We start from the raw sequence: 23,653 nt of genomic DNA, 5'->3' as shown, positions 1-23,653 counted from the left end.
CATTTCCCATCTACTTCCTCCCAGTTCCTCTCAGTGCCTCCCAGTAGCGCCCAGTGCCTCCCAGTAGCGCCCAGTCCCACCATTTCCCCTCTGCTCCCCTCCATTCCTCCCATTTCCCATCCACTTCCTCCCATTTCCCATCTACTTCCTTCCAGTCCCTCCCAGTCCCTCCCAGTTCCTCCCAGTCCCACCGTTTCCCCACCATTTCCCCCTCCGCTCCCCTCCATTCCTCACCATTTCCCATCGACTTCCTCCCATTTCCCATCCACTTCCTCCCATTTCCCATCCACTTCCTCCCATTTCCCCATCCACTTCCTCCCATTTCCATCTACTTCCTCCCAGTAATGCCCAGTCCCTCCCAGTCCCTCCCAGTCCCTTCCCAGTGCCTCCCAGTAACTCCCAGTGCCTCCCAGTAGCGCCCAGTCCCACCATTTCCCCTCCACTCCCCTCCATTCCTCACCATTTCCCATCGACTTCCTCCCATTTCCCATCGACTTCTCCCCATTTCCATCTACTTCCTCCCATTTCCCATCAACTTCCTCCCATTTCCCATCTACTTCCCCCCCATTTCCCATCTACTTCCTCCCAGTAATGCCCAGTCCCTCCCACTTCCTCCCAGTCCCACCATTCCTCACCATTTCCCCTCCACTCCCCTCCATTCTTCACCATTTCCCATCCACTTCCTCCCATTTCCCATCGACTTCCCCCCATTTCCCATCTACTTCCTCCCAGTCCCTCCCAGTCCCTCCCAGTTCCTCCAGTCCCTCCCAGTGCCTCCCAGTAGCACCCAGTGCCTCCCAGTAGCACCCAGTCCCACCATTTCCCCTCCGCTCCCCTCCATTCCTCACCATTTCCCATCCACTTCCTCCCATTTCCCATCTACTTCCTCCCAGTACCACCCCAGTCCCTCCCAGTCCTTCCCAGTCCCTCCCAGTAACTCCCAGTTCCACCCAGTCCCACCATTCCTCACCATTTCCCCTCCATTCCCCTCCATTCCTCCCATTTCCCATCCACTTCCTCCCATTTCCCATCGACTTTCCCCCATTTCCCATCTACTTCCTCCCAGTTCCTCCCAGTGCCTCCCAGTAGCGCCCAGTCCCTCCCAGTAGCGCCCAGTCCCCACCATTTCCCCTCCGCTCCCCTCCATTCCTCCCATTTCCCATCTACTTCCCCCCATTTCCCATCTACTTCCCCCCATTTCCCATCTACTTCCTCCCAGTAATGCCCAGTCCCTCCCAGTCCCTCCCAGTTCCTCCCAGTCCCTCCCAGTCCCTCCCAGTCCTTCCCAGTCCCTCCCAGTAGCGCCCACTCCCACCATTTCCCCTCCGCTCCCCTCCATTCCTCACCATTTCCCATCCACTTCCTCCCATTTCCCATCTACTTCCCCCCCATTTCCCATCTACTTCCTCCCAGTAATGCCCAGTTCCTCCCAGTCCCTCCCAGTCCTTCCCAGTCCCTCCCAGTACTGCCCAGTGCCACCATTTCCCCATTATTTCACCTCCAGTCCCCTCCAGTCCCCCCATTTCCCATCCACTTCCCCCCATTTCCCATCTACTTCCTCCCAGTAATGCCCAGTCCCTCCCACTTCCTCCCAGTCCCACCATTCCTCACCATTTCCCCTCCACTCCCCTCCATTCTTCACCATTTCCCATCCACTTCCTCCCATTTCCCATCGACTTCCCCCCATTTCCCATCTACTTCCTCCCAGTCCCTCCCAGTCCCTCCCAGTTCCTCCCAGTCCCTCCCAGTGCCTCCCAGTAGCACCCAGTGCCTCCCAGTAGCACCCAGTCCCACCATTTCCCCTCCGCTCCCCTCCATTCCTCACCATTTCCCATCCACTTCCTCCCATTTCCCATCTACTTCCTCCCAGTACCACCCAGTCCCTCCCAGTCCTTCCCAGTCCCTCCCAGTAACTCCCAGTTCCACCCAGTCCCACCATTCCTCACCATTTCCCCTCCATTCCCCTCCATTCCTCCCATTTCCCATCCACTTCCTCCCATTTCCCATCGACTTTCCCCATTTCCCATCTACTTCCTCCCAGTTCCTCCCAGTGCCTCCCAGTAGCGCCCAGTCCCTCCCAGTAGCGCCCAGTCCCACCATTTCCCCTCCGCTCCCCTCCATTCCTCCCATTTCCCATCTACTTCCCCCCATTTCCCATCTACTTCCCCCCATTTCCCATCTACTTCCTCCAGTAATGCCCAGTCCCTCCCAGTCCCTCCCAGTCCTTCCCAGTGCCTCCCAGTAACTCCCAGTGCCTCCCAGTAGCGCCCAGTCCCACCATTTCCCCTCCGCTCCCCTCCATTCCTCACCATTTCCCATCCACTTCCTCCCATTTCCCATCCACTTCCTCCCATTTCCCATCCACTTCCTCCCATTTCCCATCTACTTCCTCCCAGTAATGCCCAGTCCCTCCCAGTCCCTCCCAGTCCTTCCCAGTGCCTCCCAGTAACTCCCAGTGCCTCCCAGTAGCGCCCAGTCCCACCATTTCCCCTCCGCTCCCCTCCATTCCTCCCATTTCCCATCGACTTCCTCCCATTTCCCATCTACTTCCCCCCCATTTCCCATCTACTTCCTCCCAGTAATGCCCAGTCCCTCCCAGTCCCTCCCAGTCCTTCCCAGTGCCTCCCAGTAACTCCCAGTGCCTCCCAGTAGCGCCCAGTCCCACCATTTCCCCTCCGCTCCCCTCCATTCCTCCCATTTCCCATCGACTTCCTCCCATTTCCCATCTACTTCCCCCCCATTTCCCATCTACTTCCTCCCAGTAATGCCCAGTTCCTCCCAGTCCCTCCCAGTCCTTCCCAGTCCCTCCCAGTACTGCCCAGTGCCACCATTTCCCCATTATTTCACCTCCAGTCCCCTCCAGTCCCCCCCATTTCCCATCCACTTCCCCCCATTTTTCATCTACTTCCTCCCAGTCCCTCCCAGTCCCTCCCAGTTCCTCCCAGTCCCACCATTCCCCACCATTTCCCCTCCACTCCCCTTCATTCCTCACCATTTCCCATCTACTTCCTCCCATTTCCCATCAACTTCCTCCCATTTCCCATCTACTTCCCCCCCATTTCCCATCTACTTCCTCCCAGTAATGCCCAGTCCCTCCCAGTTCCTCCCAGTCCCTCCCAGTTCCTCCCAGTCCCACCGTTTCCCCACCATTTCCCCTCCGCTCCCCTCCATTCCTCACCATTTCCCATCCACTTCCTCCCATTTCCCATCTACTTCCTCCCAGTCCCACCCAGTCCCTCCCAGTCCTTCCCAGTCCCTCCCAGTAACTCCCAGTTCCACCCAGTCCCACCATTCCTCACCATTTCCCCTCCATTCCCCTCCATTCCTCCCATTTCCCATCCACTTCCCCCCATTTCCCATCGACTTTCCCCCATTTCCCATCTACTTCCTCCCAGTTCCTCCCAGTGCCTCCCAGTAGCGCCCAGTGCCTCCCAGTAGCGCCCAGTCCCACCATTTCCCCTCCGCTCCCCTCCATTCCTCCCATTTCCATCCACTTCCTCCCATTTCCCATCTACTTCCTTCCAGTCCCTCCCAGTCCCTCCCAGTCCCTCCCAGTTCCTCCCAGTCCCACCATTCCCCACCATTTCCCCTCCACTCCCCTCCATTACTCACCATTTCCCATCTACTTCCTCCCATTTCCCATCCACTTCCTCCCATTTCCCATCCACTTCCTCCCATTTCCCATCTACTTCCTCCCAGTAATGCCCAGTCCCTCCCAGTCCCTCCCAGTCCTTCCCAGTGCCTCCCAGTAACTCCCAGTGCCTCCCAGTAGCGCCCAGTCCCACCATTTCCCCTCCGCTCCCCTCCATTCCTCCCATTTCCCATCGACTTCCTCCCATTTCCCATCTACTTCCCCCCCATTTCCCATCTACTTCCTCCCAGTAATGCCCAGTTCCTCCCAGTCCCTCCCAGTCCTTCCCAGTCCCTCCCAGTACTGCCCAGTGCCACCATTTCCCCATTATTTCACCTCCAGTCCCCTCCAGTCCCCCCCATTTCCCACCCATTTCCCCCCATTTCCCATCTACTTCCTCCCAGTCCCTCCCAGTCCCTCCCAGTTCCACCCAGTCCCACCACTCCCCACCATTTCCCCTCCAGTCCCCTCCATTCCCCCCATTTCCCATCCACTTCCTCCCATTTCCCATCTACTTCCTCCCAGTTCCTCCCAGTTTGCCCCCAGTCCCCCCCAGTTCCCCCCATTACCCCATTTTTACCCTCTTTCTCCCCCTCCCTCCTCTTTCCTACCCCCCATCTCCCCCCATCTCCCCCCCATTCCCCCCTTTTACCCCCTTCCTCCCCATTTCCCCCCATTTCCCACCCCCTCACCCCCCAACCCCCCCCCATTTCCCCCCATTTCCCACCCCCCAACCCCCCCATTTCCCCCCATCTCCCCCCATTCCCCCTTTCTCCCCCTCCCCCCTCTTTCCTACCCCCATTTCCCCCCATCTCCCCCCATCTCCCCCATTCCCCCCCTTTTACCCCCTTCCTCCCCCTTCCCCCCATTTCCCACCCCCCATCTCCCCCCATCTCCCCCCATCTCCCCCCATTCCCCCCCTTTTTCCCCCTTCCCCCCTCTTTCCCACCCCCTCACCCCCCAACCCCCCCATTTCCCCCCATCTCCCCCCATCTCCCCCCCATTCCCCCTTTCTCCCCCTCCCTCCTCTTTCCCACCCCCATTTCCCCCCATCTCCCCCCATCTCCCCCATTCCCCCCCTTTTACCCCCTTCCTCCCCCTTCCCCCCTCTTTCCCACCCCCTCACCCCCAACCCCCCCATTTCCCCCCATTTCCCACCCTCCCAACCCCCCCATTTCTCCCCATCTCCCCCCATTCCCCCCCTTTTACCCCCTTCCTCCCCCTTTCCCCCATTTCCCACCCCCATCTCCCCCCATCTCCCCCCATTCCCCCTTCCTCCCCATTTCCCCCCATTTCCAACCCCCATTTCCCCCCATCTCCCCCCATCTCCCCCATTCCCCCCCTTTTACCCCCTTCCTCCCCATTTCCCCCTATTTCCCACCCACCCAACCCCCCCATCTCCCCCCATCTCCCCCCATCTCCCCCATTCCCCCCCTTTTTCCCCCTTCCTCCCCTTCCCCCCTCTTTCCCACCCCCTCACCCCCCAACCCCCCCATTTCCCCCCCATTTCCCCCCATCTCCCCCCATTCCCCCTTTCTCCCCCTCCCCCCTCTTTCCTACCCCCATTTCCCCCCATCTCCCCCCATCTCCCCCATTCCCCCCCTTTTACCCCCTTCCTCCCCCTTCCCCCCTCTTTCCCACCCCTTCACCCCCCCAACCCCCCATTTCCCCCCATTTCCCACCCCCAACCCCCCATTTCTCCCCATCTCCCCCCATCTCCCCCCATTCCCCCCCTTTTACCCCCTTCCTCCCCCTTCCCCCCATTTCCCACCCCCATCTCCCCCCATCTCCCCCCATTTCCCCTCTCTCCCCCCTTCCCCCCTCTTTCCCAACCCCCTCTCCCCCCCATTCCCCCCCTTTTTCCCCCTTCCTCCCCCTTCCCCCCTCTTTCCCACCCCCTCACCCCCCCAACCCCCCCCCATTTCTCCCCCATTTCCCACCCCCCCACCCCCCGACCACCCCCCCAGCATCTTCCTGACGGCCGCCCTGGGGCTGCCGGAGGCGCTGATCCCGGTTCAGCTGCTCTGGGTCAATCTGGTGACCGATGGACTCCCAGCCACGGCTTTGGGTTTCAACCCCCCCGATTTGGACATTATGGACAAACCCCCCCGAAGCCCCAAAGAGCCCCTGATCAGCGGCTGGCTCTTCTTCCGCTATTTGGCCATCGGAGGTGAGATGGGGGGAGGGGGGCAAAAGGTCAGCCTTGAGGTCATCGGGTCAGATGTGGGGTCATCAGGTCATCCATGGGGTCATTGGGTCATCCATAGGGTCGCTGGGTCGTCCATGGGGTCATCAGGTCAGCTGTGGGGTCATTGGGTCATCTATAGGGTCGTTGGGTCATCCTGGGGGTCATCAGGTCAGCTGTGGGGTCATTGGGTCATCTATAGGGTCGCTGGGTCGTCCATGGGGTCGTCGGGTCAGGTGTGGGGTCATTGGGTCATCTATAGGGTCATTGGGTCATCCTGGGGGTCATCAGGTCAGCTGTGGGGTCATCAGGTCATCCATGGGGTCATTGGGTCATCTATAGGGTCGTTGGGTCATCCATAGGGTCATCAGGTCAGCTGTGGGGTCATTGGGTCATCTATAGGGTCGCTGGGTCGTCCATGGGGTCGTCGGGTCAGGTGTGGGGTCATTGGGTCATCTATAGGGTCATTGGGTCATCCTGGGGGTCATCAGGTCAGCTGTGGGGTCATCAGGTCATCCATGGGGTCATTGGGTCATCTATAGGGTCGTTGGGTCATCCATAGGGTCATCAGGTCAGCTGTGGGGTCATTGGGTCATCTATAGGGTCGTTGGGTCATCCTGGGGGTCATCAGGTCAGCTGTGGGGTCATCAGGTCATCCATGGGGTCATTGGGTCATCTATAGGGTCGTTGGGTCATCCATAGGATCATCAGGTCAGCTGTGGGGTCATTGGGTCATCTATAGGGTCGCTGGGTCGTCCATGGGGTCATCGGGTCAGCTGTGGGGTCATTGGGTCATCTATAGGGTCGTTGGGTCATCCTGGGGGTCATCAGGTCAGCTGTGGGGTCATCAGGTCATCCATGGGGTCATTGGGTCATCTATAGGGTTGCTGGACCGTCCATGGGGTCATCAGGTCAGCTGTGGGGTCATCAGGTCATCCATGGGGTCATTGGGTCATCCATAGGGTCGCTGGGTCGTCCATGGGGTCATCAGGTCAGCTGTGGGGTCATTGGGTCATCTATAGGGTCGTTGGGTCATCCTGGGGGTCATCAGGTCAGCTGTGGGGTCATCAGGTCATCCATGGGGTCATTGGGTCATCTATAGGGTCGTTGGGTCATCCATAGGGTCATCAGGTCAGCTGTGGGGTCATTGGGTCATCTATAGGGTCGCTGGGTCGTCCATGGGGTCATCGGGTCAGCTGTGGGGTCATTGGGTCATCTATAGGGTCGTTGGGTCATCCTGGGGGTCATCAGGTCAGCTGTGGGGTCATCAGGTCATCCATGGGGTCATTGGGTCATCTATAGGGTTGCTGGGTCATCCATAGGGTCATCAGGTCAGCTGTGGGGTCATTGGGTCATCTATAGGGTCGCTGGGTCGTCCATGGGGTCGTCGGGTCAGGTGTGGGGTCATTGGGTCATCTATAGGGTCGTTGGGTCATCCATGGGGTCATTGGGTCTTCCATGGGGTCATCAGGTCAGCTGTGGGGTCATCAGGTCATCCATGGGGTCATTGGGTCATCCATAGGGTTGCTGGGTCATCCATGGGGTCATCGGGTCAGCTGTGGGGTCATTGGGTCACCTATAGGGTCATTGGGTCGTCCATGGGGTCATCAGGTCAGCTGTGGGGTCATTGGGTCACCTATAGGGTCATTGGGTCGTCCATGGGGTCATCAGGTCAGCTGTGGGGTCATCAGGTCATCCATGTGGTCATCGGGTCATCTATAGGGTCACTGGATCATCTATAGGGTCGTTGGGTCGTCCATGGGGTCGTTGGGTCAGCTGTGGGGTCTTTGGGATGTCTGTGGGGCTCTTTGGGGTCGCTGAGTGCCTTATGGGGCCCTATGGGTCGCTGAGGCCCTATGGGGTCACTGAGTTCCCTACGGGTCTCTATGGGGTCAGTGGGTGCCCTGTGGGGCCCTGTGGGGTCACTGAGGCCCTATGGGGTCGCTGAGGCCCTATGGGGTCACTGAGTTCCCTATGGGTCTCTATGGGGTCAGTGGGTGCCCTATGGGGCCCTGTGGGGTCGCTGAGGCCCTATGGGGTCGCTGAGGCTCTATGGGGTCACTGAGTTCCCTATGGGTCTCTATGGGGTCGCTGTGGCCCTATAGGGTCACTGAGTTCCCTATGGGTCTCTATGGGGTCACTGAGGCCCTATGGGATCGCTGAGGCCCTATGGGTCTCTATGGGGTCAGTGGGCGCCCTGTGGGGCCCTGTGGGGTCACTGAGGCCTTATGGGGTCTCTGAGGCCCTATGGGTCTCTATGGGGTCCCTGAGGCTCTATGGGGTCACTGAGGCCCTATGGGTCTCTATGGGGTCAGTGGGTGCCCTATGGGTCTCTATGGGGTCGCTGAGGCCCTATGGGTCTCTATGGGGTCAGTGGGCGCCCTGTGGGGCCCTATGGGGTCTCTGAGGCCCTATGGGGTCTCTGAGGCCCTATGGGGTCACTGAGGCCCTATGGGTCTCTATGGGGTCAGTGGGTGCCCTATGGGTCTCTATGGGGTCTCTGAGGCCCTATGGGTCTCTATGGGGTCAGTGGGCGCCCTGTGGGGCCCTGTGGGGTCACTGAGGCCTTATGGGGTCTCTGAGGCCCTATGGGTCTCTATGGGGTCGCTGAGGCCCTATGGGGTCGCTGAGGCCCTATGGGGTCAGTGGGTGCCCTATGGGTCTCTATGGGGTCTCTGAGGCCCTATGGGTCTCTATGGGGTCCCTGAGGCCCTATGGGGTCACTGAGGCCCTATGGGTCTCTATGGGGTCCCTGAGGCCCTATGGGGTCACTGAGGCCCTATGGGTCTCTATGGGGTCAGTGGGTGCCCTGTGGGGCCCTGTGGGGTCACTGAGGCCCTATGGTTCTCTATGGGGTCGCTGAGGCTCTATGGGGTCACTGAGTTCCCTATGGGTCTCTATGGGGTCACTGAGGCCCTATGGGATAGCTGAGGCCCTATGGGTCTCTATGGGGTCAGTGGGCGCCCTGTGGGGCCCTGTGGGGTCTCTGAGGCCCTATGGGGTCACTGAGGCCCTATGGGTCTCTATGGGGTCGCTGAGGCCCTATGGGTCTCTATGGGGTTAGTGGGCGCCCTGTGGGGCCCTGTGGGGTCGCTGAGGCCTTATGGGGTCACTGAGTCCCCTATGGGTCTCTATGGGGTCACTGAGGCCCTATGGGGTCACTGAGTTCCCTATGGGTCTCTATGGGGTCACTGAGGCCCTATGGGTCTCTATGGGGTCGCTGAGGCTCTATGGGGTCACTGAGTTCCCTATGGGTCTCTATGGGGTCACTGAGGCCCTATGGGTCTCTATGGGGTCGCTGAGGCTCTATGGGGTCACTGAGTTCCCTATGGGTCTCTATGGGGTCACTGAGGCCCTATGGGGTCACTGAGTTCCCTATGGGTCTCTATGGGGTCACTGAGGCCCTATGGGTCTCTATGGGGTCGCTGAGGCTCTATGGGGTCACTGAGTTCCCTATGGGTCTCTATGGGGTCACTGAGGCCCTATGGGGTCGCTGAGGCCCTATGGGTCTCTATGGGGTCAGTGGGTGCCCTATGGGTCTCTATGGGGTCGCTGAGGCCCTATGGGTCTCTATGGGGTCAGTGGGCGCCCTGTGGGGCCCTGTGGGGTCACTGAGGCCTTATGGGGTCTCTGAGGCCCTATGGGTCTCTATGGGGTCCCTGAGGCCCTATGGGGTCTCTGAGGCCCTATGGGTCTCTATGGGGTCAGTGGGTGCCCTATGGGTCTCTATGGGGTCGCTGAGGCTCTATGGGGTCACTGAGTTCCCTATGGGTCTCTATGGGGTCACTGAGGCCCTATGGGGTCGCTGAGGCCCTATGGGTCTCTATGGGGTCACTGAGGCCCTATGGGTCTCTATGGGGTCGCTGAGGCTCTATGGGGTCACTGAGTTCCCTATGGGTCTCTATGGGGTCACTGAGGCCCTATGGGGTCACTGAGTTCCCTATGGGTCTCTATGGGGTCACTGAGGCCCTATGGGGTCTCTATGGGGTCACTGAGGCTCTATGGGGTCACTGAGTTCCCTATGGGTCTCTATGGGGTCACTGAGTCCCCTATGGGTCTCTATGGGGTCACTGAGGCCCTATGGGGTCACTGAGTTCCCTATGGGTCTCTATGGGGTCACTGAGGCCCTATGGGTCTCTATGGGGTCGCTGAGGCTCTATGGGGTCACTGAGTTCCCTATGGGTCTCTATGGGGTCACTGAGGCCCTATGGGGTCACTGAGTTCCCTATGGGTCTCTATGGGGTCACTGAGGCCCTATGGGGTCGCTGAGGCCCTATGGGTCTCTATGGGGTCAGTGGGTGCCCTATGGGTCTCTATGGGGTCAGTGGGTGCCCTATGGGTCTCTATGGGGTCGCTGAGGCCCTATGGGTCTCTATGGGGTCAGTGGGCGCCCTGTGGGGCCCTGTGGGGTCACTGAGGCCTTATGGGGTCTCTGAGGCCCTATGGGTCTCTATGGGGTCCCTGAGGCCCTATGGGGTCTCTGAGGCCCTATGGGTCTCTATGGGGTCAGTGGGTGCCCTATGGGTCTCTATGGGGTCCCTGAGGCCCTATGGGGTCGCTGAGGCCCTATGGGTCTCTATGGGGTCACTGAGGCCCTATGGGGTCGCTGAGGCCCTATGGGTCTCTATGGGGTCAGTGGGTGCCCTATGGGTCTCTATGGGGTCGCTGAGGCCCTATGGGTCTCTATGGGGTCAGTGGGCGCCCTGTGGGGCCCTGTGGGGTCACTGAGGCCTTATGGGGTCTCTGAGGCCCTATGGGTCTCTATGGGGTCCCTGAGGCCCTATGGGGTCTCTGAGGCCCTATGGGTCTCTATGGGGTCAGTGGGTGCCCTATGGGTCTCTATGGGGTCCCTGAGGCCCTATGGGGTCGCTGAGGCCCTATGGGTCTCTATGGGGTCACTGAGGCCCTATGGGGTCGCTGAGGCCCTATGGGTCTCTATGGGGTCAGTGGGTGCCCTATGGGTCTCTATGGGGTCGCTGAGCCGCTCTGCCCTATAGGTTACGTGGGGGCGGCCACGGTGGGCGCCGCTGCCTGGTGGTTCCTTTATGCTGAGGACGGCCCCAATCTGACCTACCACCAACTGGTGAGCTGCGGGGTCACGGGGTCACGGGGTCACGGGGTCACGGGGTCATCTGTGGGGTCATGGGGTCACGGGGTCAGGGGTTGAGCAGGGTCACAGGGTCATTGGGGTCATGGGGTGACGACATACAGGGTCCCGGGGTCAACGGGGGTCATGGGGTCATCAGTGGGGTCATTTGTGGGGTCACGGGGTCACGGGGTCATGGGGGCAGTGGGGTCACAGTGTGATGGGGCGACCCCATACCCACCCCACACCCACCCCATAGCTGACCCCACATCCACCCCATAGCCACCCCATAGCTCACCCCATACCCACCCCATAGCCACCCCATAGCTCACCCCATACCCACCCCATAGCCACCCCATAGCCACCCCACACTCACCCCATAGCTGCCCCACAGCAGACCCCATAGCTGACCCCACATCCACCCCATAGCCACCCCATAGCTCACCCCACACTCACCCCACATCCACCCCATAGCCACCCCACACCCACCGCATAGCTGACCCCACATCCACCCCATAGCCACCCCACACCCACCCCACTGCAGACCCCATAGCCACCCCATACCCACCCCATATCCACCCCACACCCACCCCATACCCACCCCACACCCACCCCATAGCTGACCCCACATCCACCCCATAGCACCCCATACCCACCCCATTTCCACCCCACAGCAGACCCCATACCCACCCCATACCCACCCCATATCCACCCCACAGCTGACCCCATACCCACCCCATACCCACCCCATACCCACCCCATTTCCACCCCACAGCAGACTCCATACCCACCCCATAACCAACCCATACCCACCCCATACCCACCCCACACCCACCCCATATCCACCCCACAGCTGACCCCATACCCACCCCATACCCACCCCATATCCACCCCATACCCACCCCATACCCACCCCATACCCACCCCATATCCACCCCACAGCTGACCCCATACCCACCCCATACCCACCCCATATCCACCCCATACCCACCCCATACCCACCCCACACCCACCCCATATCCACCCCACAGCTGACCCCATACCCACCCCATACCCACCCCATACCCACCCCACAGCAGACCCCATACCCACCCCATACCCACCCCATACCCACCCCACAGCTGACCCCATACCCACCCCATACCCACCCCATATCCACCACACAGCAGACCCCATACCCACCCCATACCCACCCCATATCCACCACACAGCAGACCCCATACCCACCCCATACCCACCCCATACCCACCCCACAGCAGACCCCATACCCACCCCATACCCACCCCATATCCACCACACAGCAGACCCCATACCCACCCCACACCCACCCCATATCCACCCCACAGCTGACCCCATACCCACCCCATACCCACCCCATATCCACCCCACACCCACCCCATACCCACCCCATACCCACCCCACACCCACCCCACAGCTGACCCCATACCCACCCCATACCCACCCCATACCCACCCCACAGCTGACCCCATACCCACCCCATACCCACCCCATATCCACCACACAGCAGACCCCATACCCACCCCACACCCACCCCATATCCACCCCACAGCTGACCCCATACCCACCCCATACCCACCCCATACCCACCCCATACCCACCCCACAGCTGACCCCATACCCACCCCATACCCACCCCACAGCTGACCCCATACCCACCCCATACCCACCCCATATCCACCCCACAGCTGACCCCATACCCACCCCATAACCACCCCATACCCACCCCACAGCAGACCCCATACCCACCCCATACCCACCCCATATCCACCCCACACCCACCCCACACCAACCCTATACGCACCCCACTGCAGACCCCACACCCACCCCACAGCAGACCCCATACCCACCCCACACCCACCCCACACCAGACCCCATACCCACCCCATATCCACCCCATACCCACCCCACACCAGACCCTACAACTGACCCCACAACCGACCCCCCTGCACCCCACAGACGCACTTCATGCAGTGCAGCCACCACTCGACCGAATTCGAGGGCATCGACTGCGACATCTTCGAGTCCTCCGTGCCCATGACCATGGCGCTGTCTGTCCTCGTCACCATCGAGATGTGCAACGCCCTCAACAGGTGAGGGACGGCCCCATAGCCGCCCCATAGAGAACCTACACTGACCCCATAAAAACCCCATAGGGATGCATTGAGTTCCATTGAGATCCATTGAGATCCATAGAAACCCATAGAGATCCATGGAGACCCATAGAAGCGCCAGCCCCATAGAGACCCCATAGAGACCCCATAGAATCCCCATAGAGATCCCATAGCCACCCCATAACCACCCTGCAACCGCCCCATAGCCGCCCCATAGAGAACCTACACTGACCCCATAAAAACCCCATAGGGATGCATTGAGTTCCATTGAGTTCCATTGAGATCCATAGAAACCCATAGAGATCCATGGAGACCCATAGAAGCGCCAGCCCCATAGAGACCCCATAGAGACCCCATAGAATCCCCATAGAGATCCCATAGAGACCCCATAACCACCCTGCAACCGCCCCATAGCCGCCCCATAGAGAACCTACACTGACCCCATAAAAACCCCATAGGGATGCATTGAGTTCCATTGAGATCCATTGAGATCCATAGAAACCCATAGAGATCCATGGAGACCCATAGAAGCGCCAGCCCCATAGAGACCCCATAGAGACCCCATAGAATCCCCATAGAGATCCCATAGCCACCCCATAACCACCCTGCAACCGCCCCATAGCCGCCCCATAGAGAACCTACACTGACCCCATAAAAACCCCATAGGGATGCATTGAGTTCCATTGAGATCCATTGAGATCCATAGAAACCCATAGAGATCCATGGAGACCCATAGAAGCGCCAGCCCCATAGAGACCCCATAGAGACCCCATAGAGATCCCATAGAGATCCCATAGAGACCCCATAGAGGCCCCATAGAATCCCCATAGAGATCCCATAGTAACCCCATAGCCGCCCCATAGAGACCCCATAGAGACCCCATAGAGATCCCATAGAGGTCCCATAGAGATCCCATAGAGACCCCATAGAGACCCCATAGAGATCCCGTAGCCAACCCATAACGGCCCCATAGCTGCCCCATAGCTGCCCCATAGAGAACCCATACTGACCCCATAAAAACCCCATAGGGATGCATTGAGTTCCATTGAGATCCATTGAGATCCATAGAAACCCATAGAGATCCATGGAGACCCATAGAAGCGCCAGCCCCATAGAGACCCCATAGAGACCCCATAGAATCCCCATAGAGATCCCATAGCCACCCCATAACCACCCTGCAACCGCCCCATAGCCGCCCCATAGAGAACCTACACTGACCCCATAAAAACCCCATAGGGATGCATTGAGTTCCATTGAGATCCATTGAGATCCATAGAAACCCATAGAGATCCATGGAGACCCATAGAAGCGCCAGCCCCATAGAGACCCCATAGAGACCCCATAGAATCCCCATAGAGATCCCATAGCCACCCCATAACCACCCTGCAACCGCCCCATAGCCGCCCCATAGAGAACCTACACTGACCCCATAAAAACCCCATAGGGATGCATTGAGTTCCATTGAGTTCCATTGAGATCCATAGAAACCCATAGAGATCCATGGAGACCCATAGAAGCGCCAGCCCCATAGAGACCCCATAGAGACCCCATAGAATCCCCATAGAGATCCCATAGCCACCCCATAACCACCCTGCAACCGCCCCATAGCCGCCCCATAGAGAACCTACACTGACCCCATAAAAACCCCATAGGGATGCATTGAGTTCCATTGAGATCCATTGAGATCCATAGAAACCCATAGAGATCCATGGAGACCCATAGAAGCACCAGCCCCATAGAGACCCCATAGAGACCCCATAGAATCCCCATAGAGATCCCATAGCCACCCCATAACCACCCTGCAACCGCCCCATAGCCGCCCCATAGAGAACCTACACTGACCCCATAAAAACCCCATAGGGATGCATTGAGTTCCATTGAGATCCATTGAGATCCATAGAAACCCATAGAGATCCATGGAGACCCATAGAAGCGCCAGCCCCATAGAGACCCCATAGAGACCCCATAGAATCCCCATAGAGATCCCATAGCCACCCCATAACCACCCTGCAACCGCCCCATAGCCGCCCCATAGAGAACCTACACTGACCCCATAAAAACCCCATAGGGATGCATTGAGTTCCATTGAGATCCATTGAGATCCATAGAAACCCATAGAGATCCATGGAGACCCATAGAAGCGCCAGCCCCATAGAGACCCCATAGAGACCCCATAGAATCCCCATAGAGATCCCATAGCCACCCCATAACCACCCTGCAACCGCCCCATAGCCGCCCCATAGAGAACCTACACTGACCCCATAAAGACCCCATTGAGATCCATTGAGTTCCATTGAGTTCCATTGAGATCCATAGAAACCCATAGAGATCCATGGAGACCCATAGAAGCGCCAGCCCCATAGAGACCCCATAGAGACCCCATAGAGATCCCATAGAGATCCCATAGAGACCCCATAGAGGCCCCATAGAATCCCCATAGAGATCCCATAGTAACCCCATAGCCGCCCCATAGAGACCCCATAGAGACCCCATAGAGATCCCATAGAGGTCCCATAGAGATCCCATAGAGACCCCATAGAGACCCCATAGAGATCCCGTAGCCAACCCATAACGGCCCCATAGCTGCCCCATAGCTGCCCCATAGAGAACCCATACTGACCCCATAAAAACCCCATAGGGATGCATTGAGTTCCATTGAGATCCATTGAGATCCATAGAAACCCATAGAGATCCATGGAGACCCATAGAAGCACCAGCCCCATAGAGACCCCAGAGACCCCATAGAATCCCCATAGAGATCCCATAGCCACCCCATAACCACCCTGCAACCGCCCCATAGCCGCCCCATAGAGAACCTACACTGACCCCATAAAAACCCCATAGGGATGCATTGAGTTCCATTGAGATCCATTGAGATCCATAGAAACCCATAGAGATCCATGGAGACCCATAGAAGCACCAGCCCCATAGAGACCCCATAGAGACCCCATAGAATCCCCATAGAGATCCCATAGCCACCCCATAACCACCCTGCAACCGCCCCTATAGCTGCCCCATAGAGAACCCATACTGACCCCATGAAGACCCCATAGAGATGCATTGAGTTCCATTGAGACCCATAGAAACCCATAGAGATCCATGGAGACCCATAGAAGCACCAGCCCCATAGAGACCCCATAGAGACCCCATAGTGACAGCCCCATAGCAACCCCATAGAGATCCCATAGCCACCCCATAACCACCCCATAACCGCCCCTATAGCCGCCCCATAGAGAACCTATACTGACCCCATAGAGATCCATTGAGTTCCATTGAGAGCCAGAGAAACTCATAGAGATGCATGGAGACCCATAGAAGCGCCAGCCCCATAGAGACCCCATAGAGACCCCATAGAGACCCCATAGAGATCCCGTAGCCACCCTATATCCGCCCCATAGAGAACCCATACTGACCCCATAAAGACCCCATAGAGATGCATTGAGATCCATTGAGACCCATAGAAACCCATAGAGATCCATGGAGACCCATAGAAGCACCAGCCCTATAGAGACCCCATAGAGACCCCATAGAGACCCCATAGAGACCCCATAGAGAACCCATAGAGATCCCATAGGGATCCCATAGAGATCCCATAGCCACCCCATAACCACCCCATAACAGCCCCTATAGCCGCCCCATAGAGAACCTATACTGACCCCATAGAGACGCATTGAGATCCATTGAGATCCACAGAAACCCATAGAGATGCATGGAGACCCATAGAAGCACCAGCCCCATAGAGACCCCATAGAGACCCCATAGAGACCCCATAGAGACCCCATAGAGATCCCATAGAGATCCCATAGAGACCCCATAGAGACCCATAGAGATCCCATAGAGACCCCATAGAGATCCCATAGAGACCCCATAGAGACCCCATAGAGACCCCATAGAGATCCCATAGAGACCCCATAGAGATCCCATAGAGACCCCATAGAGACCCCATAGAGACCCCATAGAGATCCCATAGAGATCCACGGTGTTCACTATGGGGCCCTATGGGGTTGTTGAGGCCCTATGGGGTCACGGTGTTCCCTCTGGGGCCCTATGGGTTCCTCGAGGCCCTATGGGGTCACGGTGTTCCCTATGGGGTCGTTGAAGCCCTATGGGGTCACAGTGTTCCCTATGGGGTCACGGTGTTCCCTATGGGGCCCTATGGGGTCTTTGAGGCCCTATGGGGTCACCGTGTTCCCTATGGGGCCCTATGGGTTCCTCGAGGCCCTATGGGGTCATGGTGTTCCCTATGGGGCCCTATGGGGTCGTCGAGGCCCTATGGGGTCACAGTGTTCCCTATGGGGTCATTGAGGTCCTATGGGGTCACAGTGTTCCCTATGGGGCCCTATGGGTTCCTCGAGGCCCTATGGGGTCACGTTGTTCCCTATGGGGTCATTGGGGTCCTCGAGTCCCTATGGGGTCACAGTGTTCCCTATGGGGTCACGTTGTTCCCTATGGGTCCTACGGGGTCTTTGAGGCCCTATGGGGTCACGGTGCCCTATGGGGCCTTATGGGGTCTTTGAGGCCCTATGGGGTCACAGTGTTCCCTATGGGGTCACGGTGTTCCCTATGGGGCCCTATGGGTTCGTCAAGGCCCCATGGGGTCACAGTGTTCAGTATGGGGCCCTATGGGGTCGTCGAGGCCCTATGGGGTCACGGTGTTCCCTATGGGGCCCTATGGGTTCATTGAGGCCCTATGGGGTCACGGTGTTCCCTATGGGGTCGTTGAGGCCCTATGGGGTCACGGTGTTCCCTATGGGGTCACGTTGTTCCCTATGGGGCCCTATGGGTTCCTCGAGGCCCTATGGGGTCACGGTGTTCCCTATGGGGTCGTCGAGGCCCTATGGGGTCACGGTGTTCCCTATGGGGTCACGGTGTTCCCTATGGGGTCACGTTGTTCCCTATGGGGCCCTATGGGTTCCTTGAGGCCCTATGGGGTCACGGTGTTCCCTATGGGTTCGTCGAGTCCCTATGGGGTCACGGTGTTCCCTATGGGGTCATTGGGGTCCTCGAGTCCCTATGGGGTCACAGTGTTCCCTATGGGGTCACGTTGTTCCCTATGGGCCCTACGGGGTCTTTGAGGCCCTATGGGGTCACGGTGCCCTATGGAGCCTTATGGGGTCTTTGAGGCCCTATGGGGTCACGGTGTTCCCTATGGGGTCACGGTGTTCCCTATGGGGCCCTATGGGTTCGTCGAGGCCCCATGGGGTCACAGTGTTCAGTATGGGGCCCTATGGGGTCGTCGAGGCCCTATGGGGTCACGGTGTTCCCTATGGGGCCCTATGGGTTCATTGAGGCCCTATGGGGTCACGGTGTTCCCTATGGGGTCGTCGAGGCCCTATGGGGTCACGGTGTTCCCTATGGGGTCACGTTGTTCCCTATGGGGCCCTATGGGTTCCTTGAGGCCCTATGGGGTCACGGTGCCCTATGGGGTGACGCCGCTCCCCCCGCAGCCTGTCTGAGAACCAGTCCCTGGTGCGGATGCCGCCGTGGGTGAACATCTGGCTGGTGGGCTCCATCTGCCTCTCCATGTCCCTGCACTTCGTCATCCTCTACGTGGATCCGCTGCCGGTACGGGGCGGGGGGCTGTGGGGGGATATGGGGGGGATATGGGGTGGATATGGGGTCAGGAGGGGGGGATGTGGGGTCAGGAGGGGAGATACAGGGTCAGGAGGGGGGCTATGGGGTCAGGAGGGGAGATACGGGGTCAAGAGGGGCGATATGGGGTCAGGAGGGGGGATATGGGGTCGGGGGGGGATATGGGGTGGATATGGGGTCAGGAGGGGGGGATGTGGGGTCAGGAGGGGAGATATGGGGTGGATATGGGGTCAGGAGGGGGGGATGTGGGGTCAGGAGGGGAGATATGGGGTCAGGAGGGGGGATATGGGGTGGATATGGGGTCAGGAGGGGGGGCTATGGGGTCAGGAGGGGAGATATGGGGTGGATATGGGGTCAAGAGGGGGGGCTATGGGGTCAAGAGGGGGGCTATGGGGTCAGGAGGGGGGCTATGGGGTCAGGAGGGGGGCTATGGGGTGGATATGGGGTCAGGAGGGGGGGATGTGGGGTCAGGAGGGGAGATATGGGGTCAGGAGGGGAGATATGGGGTGGATATGGGGTCAGGAGGGGGGATGTGGGGTCAAGAGGGGGGCATATGGGGTCAGGAGGGGAGATATGGGGTGGATATGGGATCAAGAGGGGGGGATGTGGGGTCAGGAGGGGGGATATGGGGACAGGAGGGGAGATATGGAGTGGATATGGGGTGGATATGGGGTCAAGAGGGGGGGCTATGTGGTCAGGAGGGGGGATATGGGGTCAAGAGGGGGGATATGGGGTGGATATGGGGTCAGGAGGGGGGGATGTGGGGTCAGGAGGGGAGATACGGGGTCAAGAGGGGCGATATGGGGTCAGGAGGGGGGATATGGGGTCGGGGGGGGATATGGGGTGGATATGGGGTCAGGAGGGGGGGATGTGGGGTCAGGAGGGGAGATATGGGGTGGATATGGGGTCAGGAGGGGGGGATGTGGGGTCAGGAGGGGAGATATGGGGTCAGGAGGGGGGATATGGGGTGGATATGGGGTCAGGAGGGGGGGCTATGGGGTCAGGAGGGGAGATATGGGATGGATATGGGGTCAGGAGGGGGGGCTATGGGGTCAGGAGGGGGGATATGGGGTCGGGGGGGGCTATGGGGTGGATATGGGGTCAGGAGGGGGGGCTATGGGGTCAGGAGGGGAGATATGGGGTGGATATGTGGTCAGGAGGGGGGGCTATGGGGTCAGGAGGGGGGGATGTGGGGTCAGGAGGGGAGATATGGGGTCAGGAGGGGAGATATGGGGTGGATATGGGGTCAGGAGGGGGGATATGGGGTCAAGAGGGGGGATGTGGGGTCAGGAGGGGGGATATGGGGTGGATACGGGGTCAGGAGGGGGGATGTGGGGTCAAGAGGGGGGCATATGGGGTCAGGAGGGGAGATATGGGGTGGATATGGGGTCAGGAGGGGGGGATGTGGGGTCAGGAGGGGGGATATGGGGACAGGAGGGGAGATATGGAGTGGATATGGGGTGGATATGGGGTCAAGAGGGGGGGCTATGTGGTCAGGAGGGGGGATATGGGGTCAAGAGGGGGGATATGGGGTGGATATGGGGTCAGGAGGGGGGGATGTGGGGTCAGGAGGGGAGATACGGGGTCAAGAGGGGCGATATGGGGTCAGGAGGGGGGATATGGGGTCGGGGGGGGATATGGGGTGGATATGGGGTCAGGAGGGGGGGATGTGGGGTCAGGAGGGGAGATATGGGGTGGATATGGGGTCAGGAGGGGGGGATGTGGGGTCAGGAGGGGAGATATGGGGTCAGGAGGGGGGATATGGGGTGGATATGGGGTCAGGAGGGGGGGCTATGGGGTCAGGAGGGGAGATATGGGATGGATATGGGGTCAGGAGGGGGGGCTATGGGGTCAGGAGGGGGGATATGGGGTCGGGGGGGGCTATGGGGTGGATATGGGGTCAGGAGGGGGGGCTATGGGGTCAGGAGGGGAGATATGGGGTGGATATGTGGTCAGGAGGGGGGGCTATGGGGTCAGGAGGGGGGCTATGGGGTGGATATGGGGTCAGGAGGGGGGATATGGGGTCAAGAGGGGGGATGTGGGGTCAGGAGGGGGGATATGGGGTGGATACGGGGTCAGGAGGGGGGATGTGGGGTCAAGAGGGGGGCATATGGGGTCAGGAGGGGAGATATGGGGTGGATATGGGATCAAGAGGGGGGGATGTGGGGTCAGGAGGGGGGATATGGGGACAGGAGGGGAGATATGGGGTGGATATGGGGTGGATATGGGGTCAAGAGGGGGGGCTATGTGGTCAGGAGGGGGGATATGGGGTCAAGAGAGGGGATATGGGGTGGATATGGGGTCAGGAAGGGGGGATGTGGGGTCAGGAGGGGAGATATGGGGTGGATATGGGGTGGATATGGGGTCAGGAGGGAGGCTATGGGGTGGATATGGGGTCAGGAGGGGAGATACAGGGTCAGGAGGGGGGCTATGGGGTAAGGAGGGGGGATACGGGGTCAGGGGGGGGGATATGGGGTGGATATGGGGTCAGGAGGGGGGGATATGGGGTCAGGAGGGGGGATACGGGGTCAGGAGGGGAGATAAGGGGTCAGGAGGGGAGATATGGGGTGGATATGGGGTGGATATGGGGTCAGGAGGGGGGATATGGGGCCAGGAGGGGAGATATGGGGTGGATATGGGGTGGATATGGGGTCAGGAGGGGGGATATGGGGCCAGGAGGGGAGATATGGGGTTAAGAGGGGGGCTATGGGGTGGATATGGGGTCAGGAGGGGGGGATGTGGGGTCAGGAGGGGGATTAGGGCTGTTACAGGGCCGTTATGGGGCCGTTATGGGGCCGTTATAGGGTCATTCTGGGGCCGTTATGGGGTCGCTATGGGGTCGTTATGGGGTCGCTATGGGGTCACTATGGGGCTGTTATGGGGTCGCTATGGGGTCGCTATGGGGCTGTTATGGGGTCGCTATGGGGTCACTATGGGGCTGTTATGGGGTCACTATGGGGTCACTATGGGGCTGTTATGGGGTCGCTATGGGGCCGTTATGGGGCCGTTATGGGGTCGCTATGGGGTCACTATGGGGCTGTTATGGGGTCGTTATGGGGTCGCTATGGGGCCGTTATGGGGTCGCTATGGGGTCACTATGGGGCTGTTATGGGGTCGCTATGGGGCCGTTATGGGGCCGTTATGGGGTCGCTATGGGGTCACTATGGGGCCGTTATGGGGCCGTTATGGGGTCGCTATGGGGTCACTATGGGGCTGTTATGGGGTCACTATGGGGTCGCTATGGGGCCGTTATGGGGTCGCTATGGGGTCACTATGGGGCTGTTATGGGGTCACTATGGGGTCGCTATGGGGCCGTTATGGGGTCGCTATGGGGTCTCTATGGGGCCGTTATGGGGCCGTTATGGGGTCGCTATGGGGCCGTTATGGGGCCGTTATGGGGTCGCTATGGGGTCGCTATGGGGCCGTTATGGGGCCGTTATGGGGTCGCTATGGGGTCACTATGGGGCTGTTATGGGGTCACTATGGGGTCGCTATGGGGCCGTTATGGGGTCGCTATGGGGTCTCTATGGGGCCGTTATGGGGCCGTTATGGGGTCGCTATGGGGCCGTTATGGGGTCGCTATGGGGTCACTATGGGGCTGTTATGGGGTCACTATGGGGTCACTATGGGGCTGTTATGGGGTCGCTATGGGGCCGTTATGGGGCCGTTATGGGGTCGCTATGGGGTCACTATGGGGCTGTTATGGGGTCACTATGGGGTCGCTATGGGGCCGTTATGGGGTCGCTATGGGGTCTCTATGGGGCCGTTATGGGGCCGTTATGGGGTCGCTATGGGGCCGTTATGGGGTCGCTATGGGGTCACTATGGGGCTGTTATGGGGTCACTATGGGGTCACTATGGGGCTGTTATGGGGTCGCTATGGGGCCGTTATGGGGCTGTTATGGGGTCGCTATGGGGTCGCTATGGGGTCTCTCCCTGCCCCACAGATGATCTTTAAGCTGACCCACCTGGACTTGGCCCATTGGCTGGTTGTGCTCCGCATTTCCTTCCCTGTCATCCTATTGGACGAGGCGCTGAAGTTCATCGCCCGGAATTACCTGGAGGGTCAGTGCTGCCCCTCCCCCCCCCGATGACGTCATCGCCTGTGACGTCATCGCCTCTGACGTCATCGCCTCTGACGTCATCGCCTCTGACGTCATCGTGTCACCGGGGGATGCTCTCATCCCTTCCGTTCACCCCATTGACCCCCATTGACCCCATTGACCCCCATTGACCCCCATTGACCCCCATTGACCCCCACTGACCCCCATTGACCCCCATTGACCCCCATTCACCCTATTGACCCCCATTGACCCCCCATTGACCCCCATTGACCCCCATTCACCCTATTGACCCCCATTGACCCCCCACTGACCCCATTGACCCCCATTGACCCCCATTGACCCCCATTGACCCCCACTGACCCCCATTGACCCCCATTGACCCCCATTCACCCTATTGACCCCCATTGACCCCCCACTGACCCCATTGACCCCCATTGACCCCATTGACCCCTTCATTGACCCCATGATCCCATATTGACCCCCATTGACCCCATTGACCCCACATTGACCCCCATTCACCCCATTCACCCCATTGACCCCCATTGACCCACATTGACCCCATTGACCCCCATTGACCCCCACTGACCACCATTGACCCCCATTGACCCCCACTGACCCCCATTGACCCCATTGACCCACATTGACCCCCACTGACCCCCATTGAACCCATTGACCCCCATTGACCCACATTGACCCCATTGACCCCCATTGACCCCCACTGACCCCATTGGCCCCCATTGACCCACATTGACCCCATTGACCCCCATTGACCCCCACTGACCACCATTGACCCTCATTGACCCCATTGACCCCCATTGACCCCCATTCACCCTATTGACCCCCATTGACCCCCCACTGACCCCATTGACCCCCATTGACCCCATTGACCCCCACTGACCCCTATTGACCCCATTCACCCTACTGACCCCTTCATTGACCCCCATTGACCCCATATCCCCTTCATT

The 23,653-nt window shown here is 59.3% G+C and overlaps 1 protein-coding gene and 3 long non-coding RNA genes across 6 annotated transcripts in view; all 4 read left to right on the top strand.

The window, feature by feature from the left end:
• Positions 1-23,653, top strand: part of LOC128075723 (sarcoplasmic/endoplasmic reticulum calcium ATPase 1) — a gene marked incomplete at its 5' end in the record, with an annotated part of 54,606 nt that overhangs the window by 26,836 nt on the left and 4,117 nt on the right. The window contains 5 exons of the mRNA XM_052672717.1: positions 5,599-5,801; positions 10,814-10,899; positions 12,879-13,012; positions 18,481-18,598; positions 22,572-22,689. Of these exons, the coding sequence (XP_052528677.1) occupies positions 5,599-5,801; positions 10,814-10,899; positions 12,879-13,012; positions 18,481-18,598; positions 22,572-22,689 (659 nt within the window). The remainder of the gene's footprint in view (positions 1-5,598; positions 5,802-10,813; positions 10,900-12,878; positions 13,013-18,480; positions 18,599-22,571; positions 22,690-23,653) is intronic.
• LOC128075713 (uncharacterized) lies at positions 5,877-7,384 on the top strand. 2 transcript variants are annotated; one of them, XR_008204023.1, is made up of 5 exons: positions 5,877-5,887; positions 6,328-6,347; positions 6,528-6,647; positions 6,888-7,007; positions 7,288-7,384. It is a non-coding gene; the product is annotated as an uncharacterized LOC128075713 (long non-coding RNA). The 2 variants fall into 2 exon arrangements; XR_008204022.1 differs by lacking the exons at positions 5,877-5,887; positions 6,528-6,647 and adding exons at positions 6,062-6,187; positions 6,448-6,487 and having other exon boundaries at positions 6,308-6,347; positions 6,808-7,007.
• On the top strand, positions 8,580-9,952 carry LOC128075718 (uncharacterized). Its single transcript, XR_008204034.1, has 3 exons — positions 8,580-8,671; positions 8,749-8,817; positions 9,813-9,952. It is a non-coding gene; the product is annotated as an uncharacterized LOC128075718 (long non-coding RNA).
• LOC128075709 (uncharacterized) lies at positions 13,095-16,449 on the top strand. Of its 2 annotated transcripts, none has more exons than XR_008203978.1 (3): positions 13,095-13,502; positions 15,301-15,541; positions 16,358-16,449. It is a non-coding gene; the product is annotated as an uncharacterized LOC128075709 (long non-coding RNA). The 2 variants fall into 2 exon arrangements; XR_008203977.1 differs by lacking the exon at positions 13,095-13,502 and adding an exon at positions 14,292-14,696.

Source organism: Tympanuchus pallidicinctus, unplaced genomic scaffold (assembly GCF_026119805.1).
Source record: "Tympanuchus pallidicinctus isolate F22 unplaced genomic scaffold, pur_lepc_1.0 scaffold125, whole genome shotgun sequence".
Taxonomy (NCBI): Eukaryota; Metazoa; Chordata; class Aves; order Galliformes; family Phasianidae; genus Tympanuchus; species Tympanuchus pallidicinctus.
Note: the sequence above shows the minus strand (reverse complement) of the source record. Positions and strands in the feature narration are given on the sequence as shown.